The sequence below is a fragment of the Mauremys mutica genome, chromosome 1 (genome assembly GCF_020497125.1).
Source record: "Mauremys mutica isolate MM-2020 ecotype Southern chromosome 1, ASM2049712v1, whole genome shotgun sequence".
NCBI lineage: Eukaryota > Metazoa > Chordata > Testudines > Geoemydidae > Mauremys > Mauremys mutica.
Window position 1 is genome coordinate 86,606,801 of NC_059072.1, and position 22,612 is coordinate 86,629,412.

Genomic DNA, 22,612 nt, shown 5'->3' on the forward strand with positions numbered 1-22,612 from the left:
GTCTATTACAATATGCACAATTAATAATATTTTAGTTAATGGTGTTAAGTAGGCACTGAGTATCTAAACAAGGATTTCTAAATATTCTGCTCTGGAGATATTATCAGCCTTCTCCCCACTAATTGTATTATAAAGTGTACTTTTATTTCTAAATACGTATGACTCGTATACATATTTTTGGAATACCATGGAAGGGTTTTTTTGTTCTACTTGCAATCATATGTATGCGAATTGTTAGCTTTTTAAATAGACATTAATAGCATACCTGTTATTTCTTTTTTGACTATTTCAGAAAGCGTTCTTGCTTTCATTATTACTAGGATAAGGAAGGTTTTGAACTATTCCCAGTAGATTTGGGAAAACACTTTAGGTTTAAAAATAATTCTACATAAACATATACAACTGTCTGAGAATCAGGAACAAAGGCTATGTCTACAGCAATTAAACACCCATGACTGGCCTGGGTCAGCTGACTCGGGCTCTGGAGCAGGGGCGGCTCTACCTATTTGGCCGCCCCAAGCAGTCATGCGCGGGAGGTGCCCCAGAGCCCCGGGAGCAGTGGACCTCCCGCGGGCATGACTGCGGAGGGTCCGCTGGTCGCGCGGCTCGGCTGGACCTCCTGCGGCTGCGGACGGTTCGCAGGTCTGGCGGCTCCGCTTGAGCTGCTGCAGGCATGCCTGCGGGAGGTCCAGCCGAGCCGTGCGACCAGCAAACCCTCCGCAGTCATGCCTGCGGGAGGTCCACTGGAGCCGCGGGACGAGCGCCCCCTCCGCAGTCATGCCTGCGGCAGGTCCACTCATCCCGGGGCTCCGGTGGACCTCCCGCAGGCATGACTGCGGCAGGTCCGCCGGCCCAGCCTGCCGCCCCCCCGGGAAAGGGCCGCCCCACGCGCGTGCTTGCCGCGCTGGGGTCTGGAGCCGGCCCTGCTCTGGAGCTGTAAAATTGCAGTGTAGATGTTTAGGTTTGGGTTGGAGCTCGATCTTTGGGACCCTGTGAGGGGAAGGGTTCCAGAGCCCAGGCTCCTGCCTGAGCTGAATGTGACACTGCAATTTTTAGCCCCGCAAGCCCAAGTCAGCTGAACTGGGCCAGCCGTGGGTCTTTTATTCCAGTGGAGATGTAACCTAAATCCATGCCTAGGCTTTGGGTCTATCATGCAAGATGCTAAGTACCTTGACTTTAATGGGAATCTCACAGAACTTGGCCCTTTGTGGGTATCTTTCTTGTGATATGAAATGCCATGAAAATGGGTCTTCTGGCAGTAGAGTATTTCCACACGTGCAGTGCTGTTCCACTGGATATTTCACAAAGCTTTCTTATCTGTTCCCTGCTATTCTCTTATGATTTTTGGTCAATCTCTTAAAGGAAGTTGAAATCAGTGGAGATGAGTAATGCTGAGGATGGGATGACCAGCCTGCAGCAACAGAGCAGTATCTAACAAATTATGCTCTTCTTCTTTTTTTTTTTAAAAGTACAAGAAACAAGCAAAAAATTTAAATTTAAACACCAGTTTTCTCTGAAGCAGCTTTGCCTGCAAGTAATCCTGACTCAATGTCAGACAAATAGAAAAAAATCACAGCTAGATTACACATTTACTAGGAATTTTTGATGTGCTGGGAGATAGTGACATTGATCTTTGTGGTTTATCTGTTAATAAAATTGTTAATAAGATGGCTGCTAACATCTCAAAAAATATTTCAGTTTCAGTTTGGACCTCTAAGCTATACTGTAACACAGATTAATGATAATTGCTGCATCTTAAAAATGACTTGCTACATACTGATGGAAAAGCATGGTAAGTCATTTCCCAGAATACATGGTAATATGTGCAGTCTCATAAAGCATGATCAAGTCCTTAGTCTTTAGCCATATTTTTTGAGGGAAAATGGTCTTCTGGGATCCTAATGTCTCCTTTGCTTACCCATGGCCATTTTTAAAGACCTTTCTACAGCATGCTTGTGTGAGTAAGGAAGAATCTCTCACATCTACCTGTAAAACATTTGGATCCAATTTCCTCTGCAAATGTAAATCAGTGCCACTCATTGTGTCAGCCAGAGAGGCTCTACAATGGTTGAAATAATTTGCTCTCTCCTCTAAAGAGCTAAACTACCTCCACTTTGCTCTTAGCCCTGCCAGCTGTGACGGACCATGTCTGGCACTCAGACTTGTTCACCATATGCTGCTAGTGTATGAGATTACCATTCTTTTAAAGACAGTACTTCAAAATCAGTGGAACAGATGTTAAAAAGAATTCTTCTAGGTGGTCATTTGGGAGTTGAGCAATATAAACAGCAAGTGTGATAGGAAGGCCATTTTAGCCAGTTATATTCAGATGGATAAAAAAACCCTGCATCCAGATGTGATCTATCACAAATACTGAAATTTATTCTAGCCTCCCATCCCCCTCAAAAAAAACCCCACTCATTGAATACCAGATCACTTACGACAATGTCAAGGAACAGTCTTGTTCACATAAAATGAAATGAGCATTTATTCTTGGAAGATAATGAGACATTTTTTAAATAGTCCACACTTTGGACACCAGAAACCAAAACTGCAGTTAGCCACGTGAAACCCATCTTAGCAAGACGTGAAGAGGAAAAAGCAGTCAATACATTATATTAATAAATGAAGAATTTTAAAAGGTTTCTCTGAGAGTTCAGAATTGAAATTCATGATTATTGCCCAAGACTCCACAAATAAATGGCTAGGCCAAGAAAAAAAATTCACAAAAGGAGATGCTGAGATGGTTGCTCCTTACGTCTGAGTCTTGGAACATTATAGAGACATCATTACAAGAGAATTTGGCTCACCTAGGGTATGTCTACATGGCATTAAAAAACCCGCAGCTGGCTAGTGCTGACTCAAGCTCCCAATGCTCGAGCTGCAGGGTCCCAGAGCTTCGGCTGTGGTACAATCCTGGAAGCCTACATTGCACTTAAACAGCCCCGTGTCCAGGCATGCCGCCAGCTTTTTTGCCACCCTAGGCAGCGGAAGGTCTGGCCCCTGAAATGCCGCCCCTGACAGAGGTGGCAGAAGGTCCGGTCGCCACGGTCACTGCCCCCCAAATGTTAGTGTTCTAGGCGACCGCCTAGGTCGCCTAATGGGTTGAGGCATCCCTGCCCGTGGCCCAAGCCCCAATAACCTGGGAGTCAACTGGCTAGCCATAGGTGTCTAACTGCAGTGTAGACATACCTCTATTCAAATGCTGATTAACAAGTAACTTGCTGTAAATCCAGAGTATTTTGTTCAGTGTGCTGACTAATGCACATAAGACTTTACATATGGGCTTAGTCTCATTTAGGTTTCTGTCAGACTACAATTTAAAGGTATATCAATCTAACTAACACCTTCTTCAGCTCTAGTGCAGACAAGGCAAGATGTACTTTAGCACATGGTAAGTGGTCAAAATGAAGCTCAAAAGGGACTCTAGAGTTTTAGAAGGTGTTACTTAGATCAAGCTAGCTTTCACAATCTAACAACACCCCTTTAAATCATAGTCTAAACAGAGCCCCTTTACACCACTCTGCCAATATTAGAAAGTCATAAAGTGGGCATAAATGTAATTTACGACCATTTTAAGGAGCTCTCACACTGCCAGAGTAGTGTAAGGGGGGCTCAGTGTAAACGAGCTCCTATCACTCTAACAAAACCGAAGTTGAAAATAAAAGAATAAGGGGTTCAAATAAAATCAAGCAGACAAAACGAAAAGCTATGTTATGGCAGTTTCCAAAAGTGGGACTTTGTTCATTTACAGAATCACCCTGATAGTGTTTGGAAACCAGCAATTATTTATGAAACACACAAATATGAAACAATCATATTCAAAACTCTGATGTCACATGGCATTTTATACAAAATGTTTCCAATTATTCCATTCAGCACAAAGGACTGTGAGTAACTCCAGACTGAGAGGAACACTCCAGAGTGACAGCTTGGTGTTTCATAGAAGCATAACTCATGAACGGGAGCTGTACTTCCTTTTCCAGGCTAAAGTTTAATAATCAAAGTAATTCTTGATGGAGTTAGACCATGGCAGAATTTGTCTGAATAAGATGAAAAAAAAATCACAGCTCTCACCTTTGCTCAGTCATATGCTGAATTTCATACCATTTTTCTGTTTGTTTGTATGTAACATGATAACTTTGAATCAATTTCAAAGAATGTTCTAGACATCAATGGGCATAAGCCTATTGATTATGGTGAAAACTGGAAAACCAGAAAAGCTTGATTCAGAGGAAAATCAGGGCCTCCACAGCGCTTGCGTCTGCAGGCAAAGGAATCCGTGGGGTGCTGTCTTCTGCTGCCTACACATATCAGAGGCAGCTTCTTAACTTTCTGCGTAGGGAGGCTGTCTGTAGCCTGGAGTCTAACAGACATAAAAGAGCCTTAAAGGGGGCGATTTTAGAGGGAATGGAGGACTTGGGAAGGCAGTGGAATATGAAGGAAGTGAGTATCCAGAAGGGATTTGGTGGGGAGGTGCAAAGTGGGGTCCTAGAAGACCAAGGAGGATGTATGCCTTTGCAAAAGGACAAAGCAGCTCTGAGTGCAGGGGCTGGGGCAGCTCGATAGCCCAAAACAGCCAGAGAGCTTTCCATTCTCGCACTCGCTGCCCCATCCAGTCACTCCCCTGGTATGTCCCTATGCTGGATAGAGAAGAGGAAAAAAGTGGCCTAGCAGTTTAAGTCCACTCTTGTGCTGGGGCTGTTCCTTGCAGGCTATTTCTGTTCCCCGCAGGCTATTTCTGTTCCCCTTAAAACCTCTCTACTCTGTCAGAATGGTGTAAAGGGGCCCTAGCAGGGAACAAAATATACTCCTAAAATGAATTAATCTGCGTGTATTATATATTATATATGTATTATATATTATATATATAATTATATATGTATTATATATTATCATTATTGTTTATTGTGCATAGAGGCCAACCAAGATCAGGGCCCCATTGTACTAAGCACACACTGTAGAGTCAGAGTAATAGTCCTTGCTCAAACCAGCTTGCAATCTTCAGAGATAAGACAGACAAAGGGCAGGGGAAAGGGTGTAAACATATAACCAGAATTAACATAACTAACATAATGTTAGTTCCACAATTTCTTTTTGAAAAATTCGTAGGGTAGGATTTTGTTGGGAGGAGATTAGCTAAATGGAAAGACAAAGGAAGGGTGAGGGGACATAGCACATAGGGATCTAATGGAGATAGGGGAAAGAAAAGAGAAGGGGGAGCTGAGAGCTGTAACAGATCCATCTCCACGTGGATTGGGCACAGAGGCAGATACATAAATACGCGCTGACCAATAGGTTACATACTTCCTACTACTGAAGTGTTCTACATAGCAAAAAGGGTGGCTAAATGTCATGTTAAAGTTATTTTGACTGTCCATTCTAACAAGAATGGTGAAGTTCTGACCATAATCCCTTTTCTTCTGCAGTAGGATGAGAGCAGTGCTGATACCATATACACTGAGATTGTGCAAATGGCTCTGATTTAAATCCAAACAACTCCTCCCCTGAGTCCCCATGAACTCTATTCAAGATGAACTAGCACAAGAACACCACCATTCAGTGTTCTGGGTCCATCTGTTGGCAATATCATGATGAAAACAGATTTTTAAATGCTATTTTCAATGAACTATCACACAACAACGTGTTCCAACAATATTTCCAGTGCCTGTCTGCCTGCCTCCTACTAGAAAAAACAACTAAGAGGGAAGAAGGTACTTCATTAGTACTGTGATGTAGACGGGGAGAGATAGAGAAAGAAAGAGAGTCTACAGAATTAGAAAAATGGGGAGACAATTGGGAAAAGGCAAAAAAGGACAAGAAAATAATATTCTATAATAGTACAATCTGGATTCAGGCGAGAACATGGAACTGAAACTGCGATAGTGGCACTAATAGATGATCTCCAGCTGTCAACGGATGGAGGACAGACAGGAGCGGCTCCAGGCCCCAGCATGCCAAGCGCGTGCTTGGGGCAGCATGCCGTGGGGGGCGCTCTACCGGCCGCCGGAAGGGTGGCAGGCGGCTCCGGTGGACCTCCCACAGGCGTGCCTGCGGAGGGTCCACTGGTTCCAGAGGACCGCGGAACCAGTGGACCCTCCGCAGGCATGCCTGTGGGAGGTCCACCGGAGCCGCCTGCCACCCTTCCGGCGGCCGGCAGAGCGCCCCCTGCGGCATGCCACCGTGCTTGGGGCGGCAAAATGTCCAGAGCCGCCCCTGAGGACTGACATCCTTTCTCATCCTTCTGGACCTATCTGCAGCATTTGACACTGTCAGCCATGAGATACTGCTTCTCATATGAGAGGTGGCCATGGTGCAAGGTAATGTGTTAAAATGGTTTGAGTTTTTCCTAGAGGCATGCACCCAATGAGTACTGATGAGAAACTGCACCTCTACCACTAGACCCTCACCATGGAGTCCCACAAGGAGGATAGAGGAAACATGTTGCAAAGTCTGCAGCTATGGTACAATCTCCTTTGGTTGAAGGTACCAAGTCACAATTGATCAGTTCAGTCCATAGTTTAAGAATAATCTTGAATTCCTTGCTGATGCTAAACTCTTATCTCACATAGCAGCAGTTGGTTAGGAGACTCAGTTTCATCGTGGTGGATGATGACCTGGACTCAGTTATTCATGTCTGTGTCACCTCTCAGTTGGACTATAGCAATGTGATGATATACCTTGGCATGAAGTCTTCAGCCTCTCTGCTCTCTCCACAAGTTTCCCATGGACTACTGAATCAAGTTCAAAGTCTAGGTCCTTATTTTCATGGCACTGCACTGCCTGGGCCCAGGTTAGCTAATAGATCATAGACTTATATAATCATAGAATATCAGGGTTGGATAGACCACCTAAGGCTCTGTGATGAAGACTGTACTCAACACTTTGCTCTCTGGCACAACAGAATTCTCTACAATAAGGGCAAAGCTCATCCATGTGGGAGACAGAATTTGGGGGGGAAGGAGCTGATCCCAGCCTGTGGAGTGAATTCTCCAGGAACTAAAAGATTATCACAAACCTCATCACCTTCTACTCAAAATAGAAGACATTTCTTTGACTTTGCCTTCTGTAACAGACACATAGCAACATGCGTCTTAAAAAAAATTAAAACAACCAAAACAAGACACCCCACTGCACATGCTTCTCTTCCTGAAGAAAGGATGAGAGAACAAACAAACAACTTGTGACAGGTGTTAGTCACGTTGCTCTAATGCCCTACTGGAAGATGTTTAGGTACTATAGTGATAAGCAGATATAAGACCCTTTCATCTATTCTATGCACAGAATTAGAAATATGTGGAAAAGTTTAAAGTTACGTAGACTCAACAATAATATAAGAGAAAATAAAATAAATAATGTACCAAAAGTTATGGAATCAAGAGGACAGAAATATAGTGAGGGAAAGAGGCCTGGAAAAAGGATGAAAAGAGAATAAAAATTTTGGAGGAAAACTAATGGCAGTCAAATTTAGCGCTAGCATTAAACAAAGATTTTATTTGTCATTAATTCTGTTACAAGAAATAGTTGTATAATTATTTTAACACATTGTACATCTCTCTGGCCATAATACCAGAGGTTTTAACTTCACCATGTATAACCAAGATCTTTTTCTGGGTTCAGAAAATGTTTTGGAGCTCTCTGTTTCTCCATTTTTTAATTATCTACATTTATATATTCAAAAGGTCCTTATTAGAGAAAGAGTACATGCATACATACATGTGCACGCACACACAGTCAACTGTTCACAGAATCAGAAACAATTAACAAGAGAGTTTATTCTGATGACCTACCTGAGGGCGTATAACTTTTACTATATTTTTAAGTGCAGTGTCTGGTGATGGAGGAGAGCAGTCAGGTGTTGGGCCTGTAGAGCTGTTTCTATGGTTACCAGTTCCTGGTGCAGTAATTGCTACCTGAGGTACATTATCTGTGAATAAAAATAGCATTTTGATGAACCTACTATTCTAGTTCAGTATATGTCTTTTAAAATCAGAAAATACTTTTGAAAACAGAGCAATATTTCAACTTTGAAAAATTAACATTGTTGAGCACAGACAGTGAGGAAAATACTGCATATTTATCCTATATTTTTAGTACATGTTTTATTTCCATTTAAGCTGGTGTATATCACCCCCTATGGTACCTAAATATTAGTGCACACAAAATGAAAAAAATATTGTTTAATTCGTTTTTCTGAATTACCCATTACAGTTCCTAATACTGCTTTTATAATCAGGATAATCTAAGGCTAAATATCAACTGCAGGTCATATTGCTTTTTGTTCAGCTTTGCTGTAATAACACCATCAAGGCACCAATTCAGTAAAGTACTTAAATGTGCCTAATTTAAAGCATGTAAGTGCTATGTTGGACTGAGGCCCATATGCTCCTATGGGTTAGGGAATATTAATGTTACAGACTCACCACTGAAAATACACACATCAAAGTATGAAGCCGGTAAGAGGAGTAAGGGAGAGATGTAATAAAACATTTCTAGGAAGATAAATACATATAGGGCCTGATTCTTAATTACACTAAAGCACCTTTACCTTGCTCTCGCAGTGTATAGAAAGCCTTATAGTGAGTGTAAACATAATTTACCCCTACTTAAAATCTGCTTTACAGCGCCAGAGCAGTGAAAAGCAATCTTCAGGCCTACAGTATATGTAAAACCTGTGCAGTCTCTAGGGTCTGATTCTTCACTTCCAATAAAGTCAGTTTACACCACTGTAGTCATGCAAGGGGCATGAGCAAAAATACATAGTATAGTATAGTGAGCAAAAATATAGTATTCCCACTTTAAATCTTCTTTATGCTGCCAGAGCAGCAAAAATTGGAAGTAGTGTAGATAAGAATCAGGTCCTTTTGTGTTTATTGGAATACCTTATATTCTTAGATACTAAATTCTACAAACAATGTATTTCAATTATACAAGCACCCTGAAAAAACCCAACAGCTCAAAATTTCAGACCCTCTGTCCTTTCTCAAGGGAATAAAGCACCAGATATGTAGCTGTTTCTTATAAACAATTTCCTTATTGTGAACAGCTTTTTATTTTCACTGTATGACCAATCATCAGATGACCAATAATAATGTACCACATGGGTTTTCTCCATAAAAGAGAGAGAATCATTACCAATTCAACTGTAGCAAAGGGATTTTCTAGTTTAAGTATATGGTATGCAGTTTCATTAATAATAAAAAGCCTTGAATTAATTTTATTTTGTAATATAAATTATTGCATAATTATAATGCTCTAATTTCCTTTCCCTTTCTGTTTGCTGAGAATAGGACCAAAGAAAATATTTGAAGGATGTATTTTTTAAGAAAGCCCTAACTGTAAATACATTCAAACTAATATAAATTTCAGTGCAGCAATACATGACAAAAGAAAGCAATTTATCCTTGAAACAGTAGGGCCAGACTCTGCTGCATCCAGTGGAAAGTGGGCTGGCAGCCGGAGAGTAAACCGACAGTGAGCCAGTTATTGGTCTCTGATTCTCTGCCAGTTCCAGGAAAAGTTATAGTAGTCTGGGGACTGTTCTAGCACGCACCAGCTGCTAATGGTCCCCAAGCATGCATTCCAGTAATCTCCAGTGGATAATCCATGCTCCAGTCTTGTTCTGTCCCTACCCCTAACACACTAGCTGTCATTAGTAGGGTGTCATAGAAGCCATTTCTGACTCAGTGCCCACTATGAACTCCCCCATGTTAGGGGCTTGTGGTCATTTTTTGCTCCCTTTGTGACACATGAGCAGAACAAAAGAAGAGAAGCACAGCTGAGAATATGCCCCATAAGATATTTTCTTACATTAAAAATAACCAAAATTATTAAAAAACAATTCTAAAACAAGAGCATATATAAACATAGGCCCAGATAGAGCAAAGAAACTTTTTTTTTTTTTTGCTGATTTACATCCCAGGCAGTCTTATTAATTTCACTGAGTTGTTGCACAGGGGTGCATGTCAGCACAGAATTTAGCCATATGATGTGATTCAGAGATTAAGAGGAGAAAGGACCATTATGATCTAATCTGACCTTCTCCATAACACATACCATAGAATCTCACCCTCTAATTTCTGCATCAAGTCCATAACTTCTGTTTGATATAGCATTCTTTTAGAAAGCTTCAGCATCTGACCACCTGATCTAGTTATGTCTTTTTCTGATTCATTAAAGCACCATCTATTCTCAGAAATCTCTTGCCCACTTAAAATACTTGTAAACCATAATCAAATAACCTCTTAACCTTCTCTTGGAAAAAAACAAATAGATTGAGCTTCTTAAATCTCTCACTATGAGGCACATTTTCCATGTCTCAGATTATTCTTGCAACTTTTTTTTTGAACCCTTTCCAATTTTTCTACATCCTTTCTGAAGCGCAGATACCAGAATGGGACATGGTATTCCAGTAATGGTCTCATTAATGCCATGTATAGGGGTAATGCTACTTTCCTACTCCTACTTGAAATTCCCCTGCTTATGTACCAAAGGATTACATTTGCCCTCTAAACTACAGAATTATACTAGGGGGCTCATAGTCAGTTGGTTACCTACCATTATCCCTCAATCCTTTTCAGTGTCACTGCATTCCAGGATATTGTCTCCACTCAATTAATTATGACCTACATTCTTTGCTCCTACATATACAACTTGCACTTGGCTGTGGTAAAAAGCATGTTGTTCAAATAAACCCACTTTACCAGCCAGTCCAGATCTATATGTATAACTGAGCTCTCTCCATCATTATGTAGGAATTTTTCCAGCAATTATTTCATATTTTCTTCCAGATCATTGATTCAAATATTGAACAGGACCAAGAACAAATCTCTGTGGGGACCCAGTTGGAAACTCTCCCACAGGATGATTATTCCACTTTTACAATTACTTTGAGATCTGGCAGTTAACCAGTTTTTAATCCACTTAATCTGGATTACCTTGATTTTTGAATAGTGCTTTTTTGTTTTTTAAAGCAGAATGTCAGGAAGGACTAAGTCAAATGCCTCTGCAACCCTAAGTGTTACAGAAGTGTAAGTGTATTATGTCAACACAGTTACCTTATAACCTCAGTTTGTTCTATGTAACAGCAGAAAGGTAGGGACGCTAATCCTCTCTGCTCCCTAGTTCACAGTTTTGAGACGTAATTAATATGGTCATCCAGATATCTTGTCCATGTAAAAAAATTGTTTAGTTCTCAGTATACACTAACATGTCTCTAACAAAGTAAACATACAAGAATTAATACTATAATTAATCTTTTCATAAGAAAATAAATTTGGGAGTTAATTTCTTCATCCGTACTTTCCATTTACACAACTGCAAGATAAATACCCAAAGTGATTCAAATCGTTGCAACATCCGTTCAAATACACAATGACCTTTAGGATAAAATAAATCTTGGATTATGTGGCGTATTTAATTAAATGCCCTTCTAATAGCATTTAATATTTAGCTGGATGTTTCTTTGGGAGCCAAAATGGATACCTACAATTGGGCTTCTATGTTCATATTAAGGTACCTAAATAAATTGTGCTTGATTTTCAAAAGTACTGAGTACCCATCAGCTCTCATATTCTTGAGTAATTTAGGAGCTGAGATATAGGCGCTCAATCTTTTGAAAATCTTGACCACTATCTCCAAAGGTCTAACTGAAGCTGGAACTTACTTATTATTATTACAATGATAAACAATATGAGAAATATTTCTGACCCTTTTCTAGAGTTTACAGGCTACCAGGAGATCAACAGGAAATAAAAGCCATGGAGGTCTCATTCATGCTAGTGGTGACTGCTTAGTGTTTATACCTAGTAGGGTTGCTTATATCTAGGAAAATTTATATTTGTCCCCCAAAATTATAAAAAGCAAAATAACAAATCAAAAATAGCTTGTCTTCTTTATTACAGCTGCAAACTATGTTGTTCTCCCCTTGCTGTGTAAATGAACTGTTGTTACACATGAAAAGGAACATTAACACATTAATGGTTTAATTAGAATTATAAAGAAATCAGGCAAGTGGAAACCAGACCTTACAACTTCAATTAAAACATGAATTCACTGATGCCTGTGTCCTTTTATGTGCTACAATATTAGAAGAAAGAAAACTTATTGTATGAACAGTAGTACACAAAGTATTAATGTAATTTATACAGAAGCAGTTTTTTATTTTCATCCCATTATTCATGTACTTGGGTGAACAACTGCACATTGAAAATCTCCTGACCCAGAAGGTCATTCTCATCTTTGCCAAGTATTTCAAGATAACTAAATGATAGATAGCATTGCACTCATATAGTGCCTATTTATTATATTGTTAATTATTATTATTAAGTAGGCAACAAGTATGCCAGTACCAAGCAGAAAGCTAGGCCATTTCTAAAATACAATGCTGCACTTGAGTATTCCTGAATATACTGTTTAAAAAAATGACTAACCAATTCAGTAAATATTTGACAAACAACATTGCTAAAATCAGACACTCTCCACAGCTTTGTACTGATGTTTTTAAATATAGCATCTTGGGGCCAGATAAACTGGTGTGCTGCTTTGGTGACACAAATCAGATGTAAATATGGTTTAGCTGGTAGCAGATTTCCAGCTGTTTTGTGTCACACTGTCTCTGGAGTTGTATAAAACAACTAGAGCATATTGGTGAATCTGGCCATAGATGTTTTGTCTACATTTTAGATCGCATCTGAATTTTAGATTAAGAAATTAAATATTCCTGATACTCAGCAAGTTGCAGAACAAAGGCAATCATAAGATTTTTAAAAAATTTTAAAAAAGAAAATAACTATGCTAGCGCTGAAAAGATTTTATCACAAACTTTCGCCTTAATGATTTGCAACACAATTATCCATACAGTGCTATAGGAATTGAGTACAACAATTACCACTATTTTATGAAGTCATTGACAAAGCACAATGAATGCTAAAATGAAACCACTGCCTTCAATAATGAAGGCTTCCATAGACATCAATTAATTTCACATTCAGTACAAAGGGAAAATGAGTAAAATGATGACTTCTGTGCCCGAGTGATGAAAAAGAACAGGATTCTGCTCTCAAACAAAGCTATGTTTAAAAATTTGTTTTACCTGAAAATAAAATAAATAGTGGGAGTCCCATACAACATGGGCTTGATTTATCCCTTGGGATCCATTAGGCAAGCCAGACTGCTGTTTCCAGCAATAGTAAGCACCCTGGAACGGAGGCACAGTGGCCCAAGCCACTGAAGATGCTGGAGCCAGCAAGCACAGGCCCAAAATTGGGCAGAGGAGTTCCCAAACTGGTGGAAGTTTCACTGTTTCAGTACCTCCTCCAGGCAGACTCCTCTGGTGTGGGGCTTCAGACTTAAAAGCTGTCCTTCCTTAGCAGAATCCCATAGGTGAATCCTCCCCCCCAACCCACCCACCCACCAACCAACCAACCAACCAACCAATGCATAGCTATCCCCAGGGTACAAAACTCAGAATTAAAGACAGGGACAAATTACATATTTTAGAATCTAAAGACACCAGAAACATTACTCGAGAAAATGCAAAAAGAGCACATTGAAGACTCAGTGAGTAGCTAAACTTGATATGTGGGAAGAACAGATTGCGCTTAACTATATGTATTTGTTCTCTTGAATTTCTTTTGTTTCCTATGTACTTAAACCTGAATTAGCATTGTTCCTAGCTGGATAGTAAATATATAGCTGCAACTGTTTTGTTGAAATCACTTGTAGCTATAACTAGCCCGGTATTAGGTCTGGTAGCTATTTTGAGATAGTGTTTGGAATTAATTACTAGTGAAGTGCATTCCAGTGGCAGCAGGGAGTCTGGTTAGTTGTTTCTGCATCATCTGTGAGAGTTTGGATATGATGATTATCAACTTTTTATTTCCTCTCATCACCCACCTGCAAAAATAGACCTTGCAATTTTTTCAAATTTGCATAACCCTAACAGAGCCAGACAACGGTCTGGAAAGACCTCTCTCATTAAGTACTAATTAGAGATGATTGTTCATTTACACTATTTCCTGAATAATCTTTTGGTACTCTGCCTCTGCAAGCAGTAGATGCTTAACAGAAATTTCCAAAACAATGCTACAGTTATTTATCCTATATTTGTTTTTTGTAACTTCAAAATTATGAGTGTTTAGCACTGGCTTTTGCATGTTTACATGGCACGTTTGCAATGTCTACAACTGACATTTCATAACCTCGCACATTTTCTTTGTCTCGGTATTCTAGTTGTTAGCTTTCTAGAAGGTGAATGAAGAGCACACAATGTGGTTACAGATGCCAAAATGTTCGACTATGTCAGTAATTCATTAAAAAATAGAACATCCTATTGATATTGTATTGCAAACCGTCCCCCAAAGAGAACAATCTAGGATGTTACTGGGGACTGATTGTGCTCGTATTTATGTTAATAGCAAAACTCCCCTTTATTGCAGTGAGAGCAGGACTGGGCCATTGAATTTGCAGTCCATTTCAGAATGCAACCAGAGATATGTCATCAGAGTCAGCCATCCTAATCTACTTTAGCAGAGTTGATAGTAGCCTCCAATGATTGCTCTTGGTAATCAGCAAACTTCAGCAGTCTTGAAAGTAAGAGTCTGAAGTATTCGCCTGTATCCAGTCTGCTGTATAACTGCGCAATGTAGTTTCCAGACAACATTACATATGTACAACCTTCATTCTGTGTTAACAAGTATCAGTCACTGACTAAAACTCCTTCTAAAAACACTGCAATTATAAAATAAACCAAATATTTGGAAGCTTGAAAGTTCTAAAATAAGGATGAAATTTAATAACTAAGTGTTTCAAAGTCTGGTAACTATTGGTTAAGGTTGAGATATTCACGTTATAGTTAAGATTTAGCTACCTTATTTCTGATTTTGACTTTACAACCTTAATATCATTATTTTAATATTTTTTGTATAAATATTCACAGTGAGGTTTTTTTCATATTAAAAATGCATAAGAAGTCTTGTAGTACTTTGGTTAATTGTACATTGGTATACTGATTAAGAGTAAGGGGTTGTTGTACACGTACAGGGATAGCCACTGATACACGGTCAAAATTAATAATTTGTTGATTCTGTACTATGAATTTCATGGCAACATAGAAGTTGACATATCAGGTCAAACTGGTGGTCCATCTAGCTCAGTATTCTCTCTCTGACAAGATGCCTCAGAGGAAGATGAAAGGAATACTGTTAGTTTTCAGCTTATGATATTAAAACATGAGTGTTTATAGCACTGATAAAAAATATCAGATGTATCTGTGGATGTACGCATTACCTATCTAAATATACAAACTTTTTTAAAAATCCAGAATTTTAAGTATTTTTATAATTAACATCCTAGTAAGATTTTCTCACAGGTTTTACAATTTTAATTCTGTTTTAACATTTTTTTCCTGGGAATTTCCTTAGTCTTTTTTCTTTTTTTATAGATATGCCAAGAACAAAATAGTCCATGTAATGTAGAACCTTCTCTATCAGGTTAGTAAATGTAAATTAAACAACATCATATACTAGCTAACACTGCTGTACTCTTGTCAAATTTATCTTCTGCTTGGTAGAACAGCAGTACAATTTCTTAAACTCTAGGTCTTCAGAATCTTATAAGTCCTTCAACCCAGTGAATTAAGCTCCAGATTTAAGGAATACTGTAGATTGTACGAGTGGATTTTGTAAAGTTCAAAGCCAAAGCAAGAAAGTTAAAAGATTAAAATCTAGAAGTGAACCTTGGAGACGTTTAAAAATTCTTCACATCAACTAGTGGAGCTTACAGTCTCCCACTGAGGCCGCAGACTATATGAAGTCTGCATAAAGCTCAGGGTTTTTTAAGAGCTGCAAAAATCTACAGCAAATAATTTAAAAATTAACCTTCAAAACTTGCAAAATACTCAAAGGCATCATTTCCAGTGGCAGAAAATTAAATCAAATGCAGAATCCTTAGATAAACTTTTTTTTTTTTTTAGTTATATGACCTGATTCTTTAGTCTGTTAAGGCTGCTTTGCCAGCAGAGGGCCTGGTTCCTTGAAGCAAAGGGGACTTAAACCTGGTGGATCCAGGCAGCAGAGATTCCCCCAACATAGGTGAATCCTCCAGTGATGTAGAGCCACAGTGGCAGATCCTATCCACTCATCACATCCAGTTACCAGGATAGGGAGTGTTCCTGTCCCCCAAGAGAGAGGAAGCATACGTATCCCCTCCAAACCTCTGGCCTTGCACAGTTTAGCCAGACTAGAGACATTGGCTTACAATGTTGCAAAAAAAAATTTTTTTTACCAAAATGAAATGCGTGACAGTTTGAAAAAATCTGACATCTTATCTTTTTGCCCAACGTTACCAAAAAAAAAAGTCACAGAGAATGGAAGGAGAAGATGCTCAAATCAAGCTTATAATGGAAAGCTAACTACAACCCTTGGTTATAAAAAAACTATTGTTTCTATTTAGGTGGTGAAATACCAGGTTTGGTCAAGACCTGCTGTGGGCATTGCACAGGCCGCCCCTATTTTAGTGGGACTGGGAAGGAATTTTTCCCTTACCACCAGATTGGCTTAGGTGGAGTTGGGTTTTTTTCACCTTCCCCACAGTAGGTTCAGGAAGGGCTTTGTTCATGCCTGGCATAGCATGAAGGGTGGTAGGCTGTATGTCACAACTCATTATAGAAGTGGGGCGGATGTCCACTGCAACACTTTTCTTCAACATTACTAAATGGGTCTAAGACTAGCATATCAATTTAGTTAAGGTTTAGCCTGCTCTACATACAATTTTTCAACCAAGAGAACTACTCCAGCTAGGGAAGTGACTTCTTCTGAAAGAGTTATACCATTACATCACCTAGTGTGGGCACAACTGTACAGATAAAAAGGTGACATGCCACTATAGTTTATTTCCCTTCTTAACTAGGATTGCCACCTTGGTGGGTTTTGACTGATGTGGCTGGCTTTTTTTTATGCCAGTTGTTTTGTGTGTTGTTTGTTTTACACTGTTGCCAGGTATTATTTTGCTGTGAGGCTGGATGGCTGTGCGTGCAGTAATCTTGTAGCTCTTGTTGCAAGTGTCACAGCTGCTAGGGCCCAGTGGCTGCCAGGCCAGCATCTGCATCATTCTCTGCATGCACACACACACATACATCACTCAAATCTCTTCCAGTAAGTGGAGGGGAATGGTATGTGGATGAGAAAGGGAGGAGCAGGGTTTGCTTAGCTCCACTAGAATTATTTTATTGCTGGCTGATCTAGGTACCACCTCTCTGGAAGGGTGGGCTCCAGTGCATGGGGTGATATGATGTACTTTGTAAACCAGGGGTGGACAAACTGTGGCCCATGCACCACATCTGGCCCATCAGCTGATTTAATCTGTCCCTCGAGCTCCAGCCGGGGAGCGGGGTCGGGGGCTACTCCGCGCGTTCTGTGGCTCCGTGCGGCTCCCAGAAGTAGTGGCATGTCCCCCCTCCAGCTTCTACGTTTAGGGGCAGCCAGGCGGCTCCGCGCACTGCCCCCACACCCCAACCCTCTGCCCCAACCTGGATCCCCCTACTGCAGCCTGAACTCCTCATTTCTGGCCCCACCCCAGAGCCCTCATCCCCCTTCCCATGCCCTAGCCCCCTGCCCCAGCCCTGATCCCCCTCCCACCCTATGAACCCCTCAGTCCCAGTCTGGAGCACCCTCCTACACCGCAAATCCCTCACCCCCAGCCCCACTCCAGAGCCCACAACTCCAAACGGAGCCCTCAGCACCCCCCGGCCCCGCACCTCAACCTCCTGCCCCAGCCTGGAGCCCCCTACTGCACCCTGGACTCCTTGTTTCTGGCCCCACCCCAGAGCCTGCACCCCCAGCCAGAGCCCTCACCTCCTCCTGCACCCCAATGAGCATTCATGGCCCACCATAGAATTTCCATACCCAGATATGGCTCTCGGCCAAAAAATTTGCCCACCCTGATGTAAATGGTAGTACAGACTGGTGCAGAGCAAAGGGAATGATCTTTTTGAAGATCCTGAAAAACACATTTTCTCTGATGTGCTTTCAGAGAGGTTCTCCCACATTAGCACTATTTAGAGACACATTTTGGGGAGAAAGGAGATGCTGATTAACTTGTTATTCTGTCTGAAGTTGCTAATGATTCCACCTAGTAAAAATATTCTGCATCTATAATAATGCAGTAGCATCCCCAGTGCTATCCCTTCTGCATGGTATTCCTTGTGCAATCAAAATCTCCACATGAGGTGGCTTCAGCCTGTATTTTTTGCACACCTAAGCCTACTACTGAAGTCAGTGGGAGTTTTGGGTGTGCAATAGATGCAAAAATCTGGTTCATGACTTCATTGCATAAAATAAAAGTGATAAAAATAAACATGAAATGTAGGGAAAGAAATGGAAGAAAGAGTTTTCTGGTAGCAAGCTGCATATTGCCATCAGGAATAGCAGATGCAGCAAGGGAGAGAGAAACAGAGAAAATGGAAGTAAACAAGATTTGTTATTATTGAACTTAAAATATAACAAGAGGGTTTTTTTGTTTTGTTTTGTTTTTTACAAGATATAATACTGATTTCCTTCATTGGGAACCAATGTGTTTTTAAACCAAGTCACCAACACTATACAAAACAAATAAATCTGTTCATTATGTACAGAAGTGGTTCATTGCTGTAATTAGTAAACATTTTAATATTTTGAATTTAACACCATAAAGCAAACTGTGCCAAGATTTTTGGCTTCTAAGTCTACTAAAATTACAGAAAAGTTTACTTTAGAGTTCTACTAACATGTCTTTTATGCTAATATAAGAAGTCAGTTCCTGATATAACACAATAAAAATTCTTTCAATTTGAACTGCCAAATCTTTTGGCCCTTTGAGGCCAATCTCCTTAACAATTCAGACAAATCCTAAATTAAAATTTTTAATTGTAGGCATCTGGATAATGAAAAGATTGGCAGGGAGATATGAAGCATTTCACCCTTAGGTTACTAGTTCAGAACTGACTCAGCTCAGCAGGAAATGGAAGTTAACATTATTGATAGCTACATTAGTGAATTATGCTAAAACAACACGGGCCCAATTGTGCTGCCATTACTCAGAGAACACTTACAATAAGGGATCTTTCTGGGTAAGAAGTTCAGAACTGGGCCCTAACTTTTTAAGTGTTAGACTGTGAGTAGCTCTAACGCAACTGCGCAGGGAAGTAGCAGAAATATAGTTACTACTCACCACACTTATGCAGTCATATCAAAGCAACTGTATCCTAGCTCTGGGGGGTGAAAGGAACACAGTAACCACACGACAGATTCTCCCTCCAGGCAGAAGTGATGGGAGCAGAAGTGGTGGGGAGTGTACAGGGCCATAATTCTGCCACACCTAAGCACCAGCCAGTGGCGCTGGCGGGATGTACACAGGCATGAGGAGTAACCTACACTCTGAAAAGGGCTGCAGCAAATTACTCCTTCCCTGCACAGCTGGGGTACCCAGGAAGCATAGATAATTCAGGTCAAATGCCTCCTGGGGCTCTTCATGGAGTGGACCACCTATGCAACTCTCCTCCCCCTTACACAATTTTGGCCTCAACAGAACAAACTGGAACCTTGTTAAATTAAAATAAATTAGAGACAAAATAGACAGAGTTTTACTACTGTTACTAATCATGGTAATCAGATAAGATTTTAAGACAACATTATCCTCCATATACCTGCTCTAATTTACAATTAACCATCAGTTTTATATCTGTTTAAATTACAGACAGAATAATGGTTGAGAGGCTTTTTAAAAATGCAGTTATTGAATACACTAAACTGGTTTATATAGCACCTCTGTGCATTTCATCCCTAATTAAAATGAACTAGCAAAAGAACTTAACTAATAGCTATTTAACAAAAAAGTAAATCTGATGAAAAGCATTTATGTAAAACTCAAATATAGAGAACCTCAAAAACAATTACATGTCTCTGAATCACTTCCTTGATTTGAAAAAGTGGTTTTGTTGAACAGAGTACAATCAAGTCTACAACAAAATCATTCTGCATAGTAATCACACTTGGGTGAATGAAGCCCAGTTCTGGTCAGAATTTATGCATATTGATGAGGGAAAAAATTATACTTTCACTACTTAGTGCCTAAAACTATTTGAATCTACCCTGAAAGCTATGTTTCCTTTGATTGTTGTTTAATGGATAATAATAAATAATTAATCATAATGGAATGTTTAACAATATGTCAGATTGACATTTTTGTTGGTAAAAGAAAGACTGTCACTACTATGGAAATGGAATGATCATTCTACCCATATAAAACTATGTTTATGGGCACACATTGGGATAGATGCACACCTATGTGTTTTGATAATTGGTTGCACGAGTGCCATTAAAGGTTCTTACTTCATTTCTATGTTTATTACCTTTGGGAAAATGCTACAGTACTTTTTGGAATACCGGTAACTCTTTTTGTGCAGCATAGCACATACCTGGAGGAGCATGTTAAGCAGAGTCATTAGAACATAACACATCTTATTTACACACACAAAACTACATTAAAAGAATGTTAAGGTTGCAGAGTCAAGCACTTAAACGTTAGGAAATGCCAGAATTAAAACAGCCTCTGCAACCTTAATTTGGTCCTTGTGCGCAAATGCATTATGACACGGGCTTTAATTATATGATCACATACTATTTTTTCCACAGGATCCTGCCTCATTCAATGCATTCAGTGGAAGGTGAGAAAGAGTAACAAATGAGCACTTATGTAGCACAAAACGAAGATTTCAAGCACAAAATTAATTAAGGTACCAAGGGAGGTGAAGAGAAAAAATTCTTTAAATTGCCTGTATACCAATGCTCAGAGCCTGAGTAGTAAACAAGATACATTTAAATTGCTCATTTATGAGCAAATTTCATTCAACATAGTTGGTATTACTGAAACTTAATGGGAAGATTCTTATGATTGGAACATTAAAATCACTGGTTATAACCTATTTAGTTAGCAAATGAGTGAGCAAAAGGGGAAGGGAAGTGACAGTCTATATAAAAAATGGGATTACCTGTTTCCATGTTCCTGACAACTCAGAAGCAGGTGACCTTGAATGCTTATGGATCTATTTTCTAACATATGAAGCACAAGATGGGATATTTGATGACTGCTACAGACTACCAAATCACACTAGAGAATAGGATGATGGGCTCTATAAACACCCTTCTATAATGTGTATGGGGGGGCGGAGAAGTTGTTATTATGGGGGACTACAATCTGAGTGACACACACTGGAGATCTCATGCTACTAGTACTAAAAATGTCCTTGGAATTTCTAAAGATTATAGTTAACATCCCTCCGAGGATCATTACCTTGTTGTGATGGAGGGGCTTGCATGTTCCGAAGAACCCCAGGGCTATGTCATTTGGAGCCTTGTACTCCTCGTAGGGTCACCCTAGGCAAACAGGTTTGGGGAGAGGTTCCATACTAAAACCAATCAACCTCAAGACCCTCATAAAAGCCTCAAAATGTCCACGTGAACCTCACCTGGACTACGGATACTGGGACCTACCTCTGGGGGTAGTGTCAGGTGAGTGTCTGGGATTGGGCCACCCATGTAACCCAGCCATGCCCAGCCAGAAAAGTTGACATGGACCCATCTCGCGGGCTCACCATCCGCGAAGTGAAGGGTGAGGGTCAGGTGTGATGCCAGAATGACAGCAGGAGGGACAGACCACAACAGACTGGCCCTCTGCAAGGAAACTGGCCCCAGGGCACCTGATAAGGATGCCCCCTGGGAGGCTTCTGTTGGAACTCTATCAGGCATGTCCCACTGGGCAGAGGCCCAGAGGCTGTCCCAGGACACGTTGGAGGAATTATATCTCCCAGCTGGCCTGGGAATGCTGGGGAATCCCCAGGAGAAGCCAGAACCTGCTTCAGAGAAAAACGAGGTCTGGTCCCTACTCTCCATGCTGCTGCCATGACCCTCACCAGGAAAAGTGGCAAAAAGGAAAAAGAAGAAGATATTGAATTAGAAAATGGTTAACTGTAGGTACGTCTACACTACGGGACTATTCCGAATTTGCATAAACCGGTTTTGTAAAACAGATTGTATAAAATCGAGTGCGCGCGGCCACACTAAACACATTAAATCGGTGGTGTGTGTCCACGGTCCGAGGCTAGCATCGACTTCTGGAGCGTTGCACTGTGGGTAGCTATTCCGTAGCTATCCCATAGTTCCCACAGCCTCCCCCGCCCCTTGGAATTTCCGGGTTGAGATCCCAGTGCATGATGGGGCAAAAATCATTGTCATTGTCGCGGGTGGTTCTGGGTAAATGTCGTCAGTCACTCCTTCCTCTGGGAAAGCAACGGCAGACAAGCATTTCGCGCCTTTTTTCCCTGGATTGCCCTGGCAGATGCCATAGCATGGCAATCATGGAGCCTGTTTTGCCTTTTGTGACTGTCACCGTATGTGTACTAGATGCCGCTGACAGAGGCGATTCAGCAGCGCTACACAGCAGCATGCTTTTGCTTTTGCATGACAGCAGAGATGGTTACCAGCCATACTGCACCATCTACCAATCCATAAATTGGTAAAAAGATGATCATGGCTACCAGTCGTTTTGCACCATTTGCTGCTGTCATAAGTGCCCCTGG

At 40.5% G+C, this 22,612-nt stretch overlaps 1 protein-coding gene across 4 annotated transcripts in view; it reads right to left on the bottom strand.

Annotated features, from left to right (window-relative positions):
- The window catches only part of ANKS1B (ankyrin repeat and sterile alpha motif domain containing 1B), a 764,239-nt gene that overhangs the window by 451,899 nt on the left and 289,728 nt on the right, over nt 1-22,612 (bottom strand). For 3 of the 4 annotated variants that reach the window (XM_044981810.1, XM_044981801.1, XM_044981818.1), the window contains one exon: nt 7,791-7,927. In XM_044981810.1, the coding sequence (XP_044837745.1) occupies nt 7,791-7,927 (137 nt within the window). Of the gene's footprint in view, nt 1-7,790; nt 7,928-21,025; nt 21,051-22,612 lie in introns of those variants that run through there. The other variant, XM_044981827.1, reaches the window with a different exon arrangement.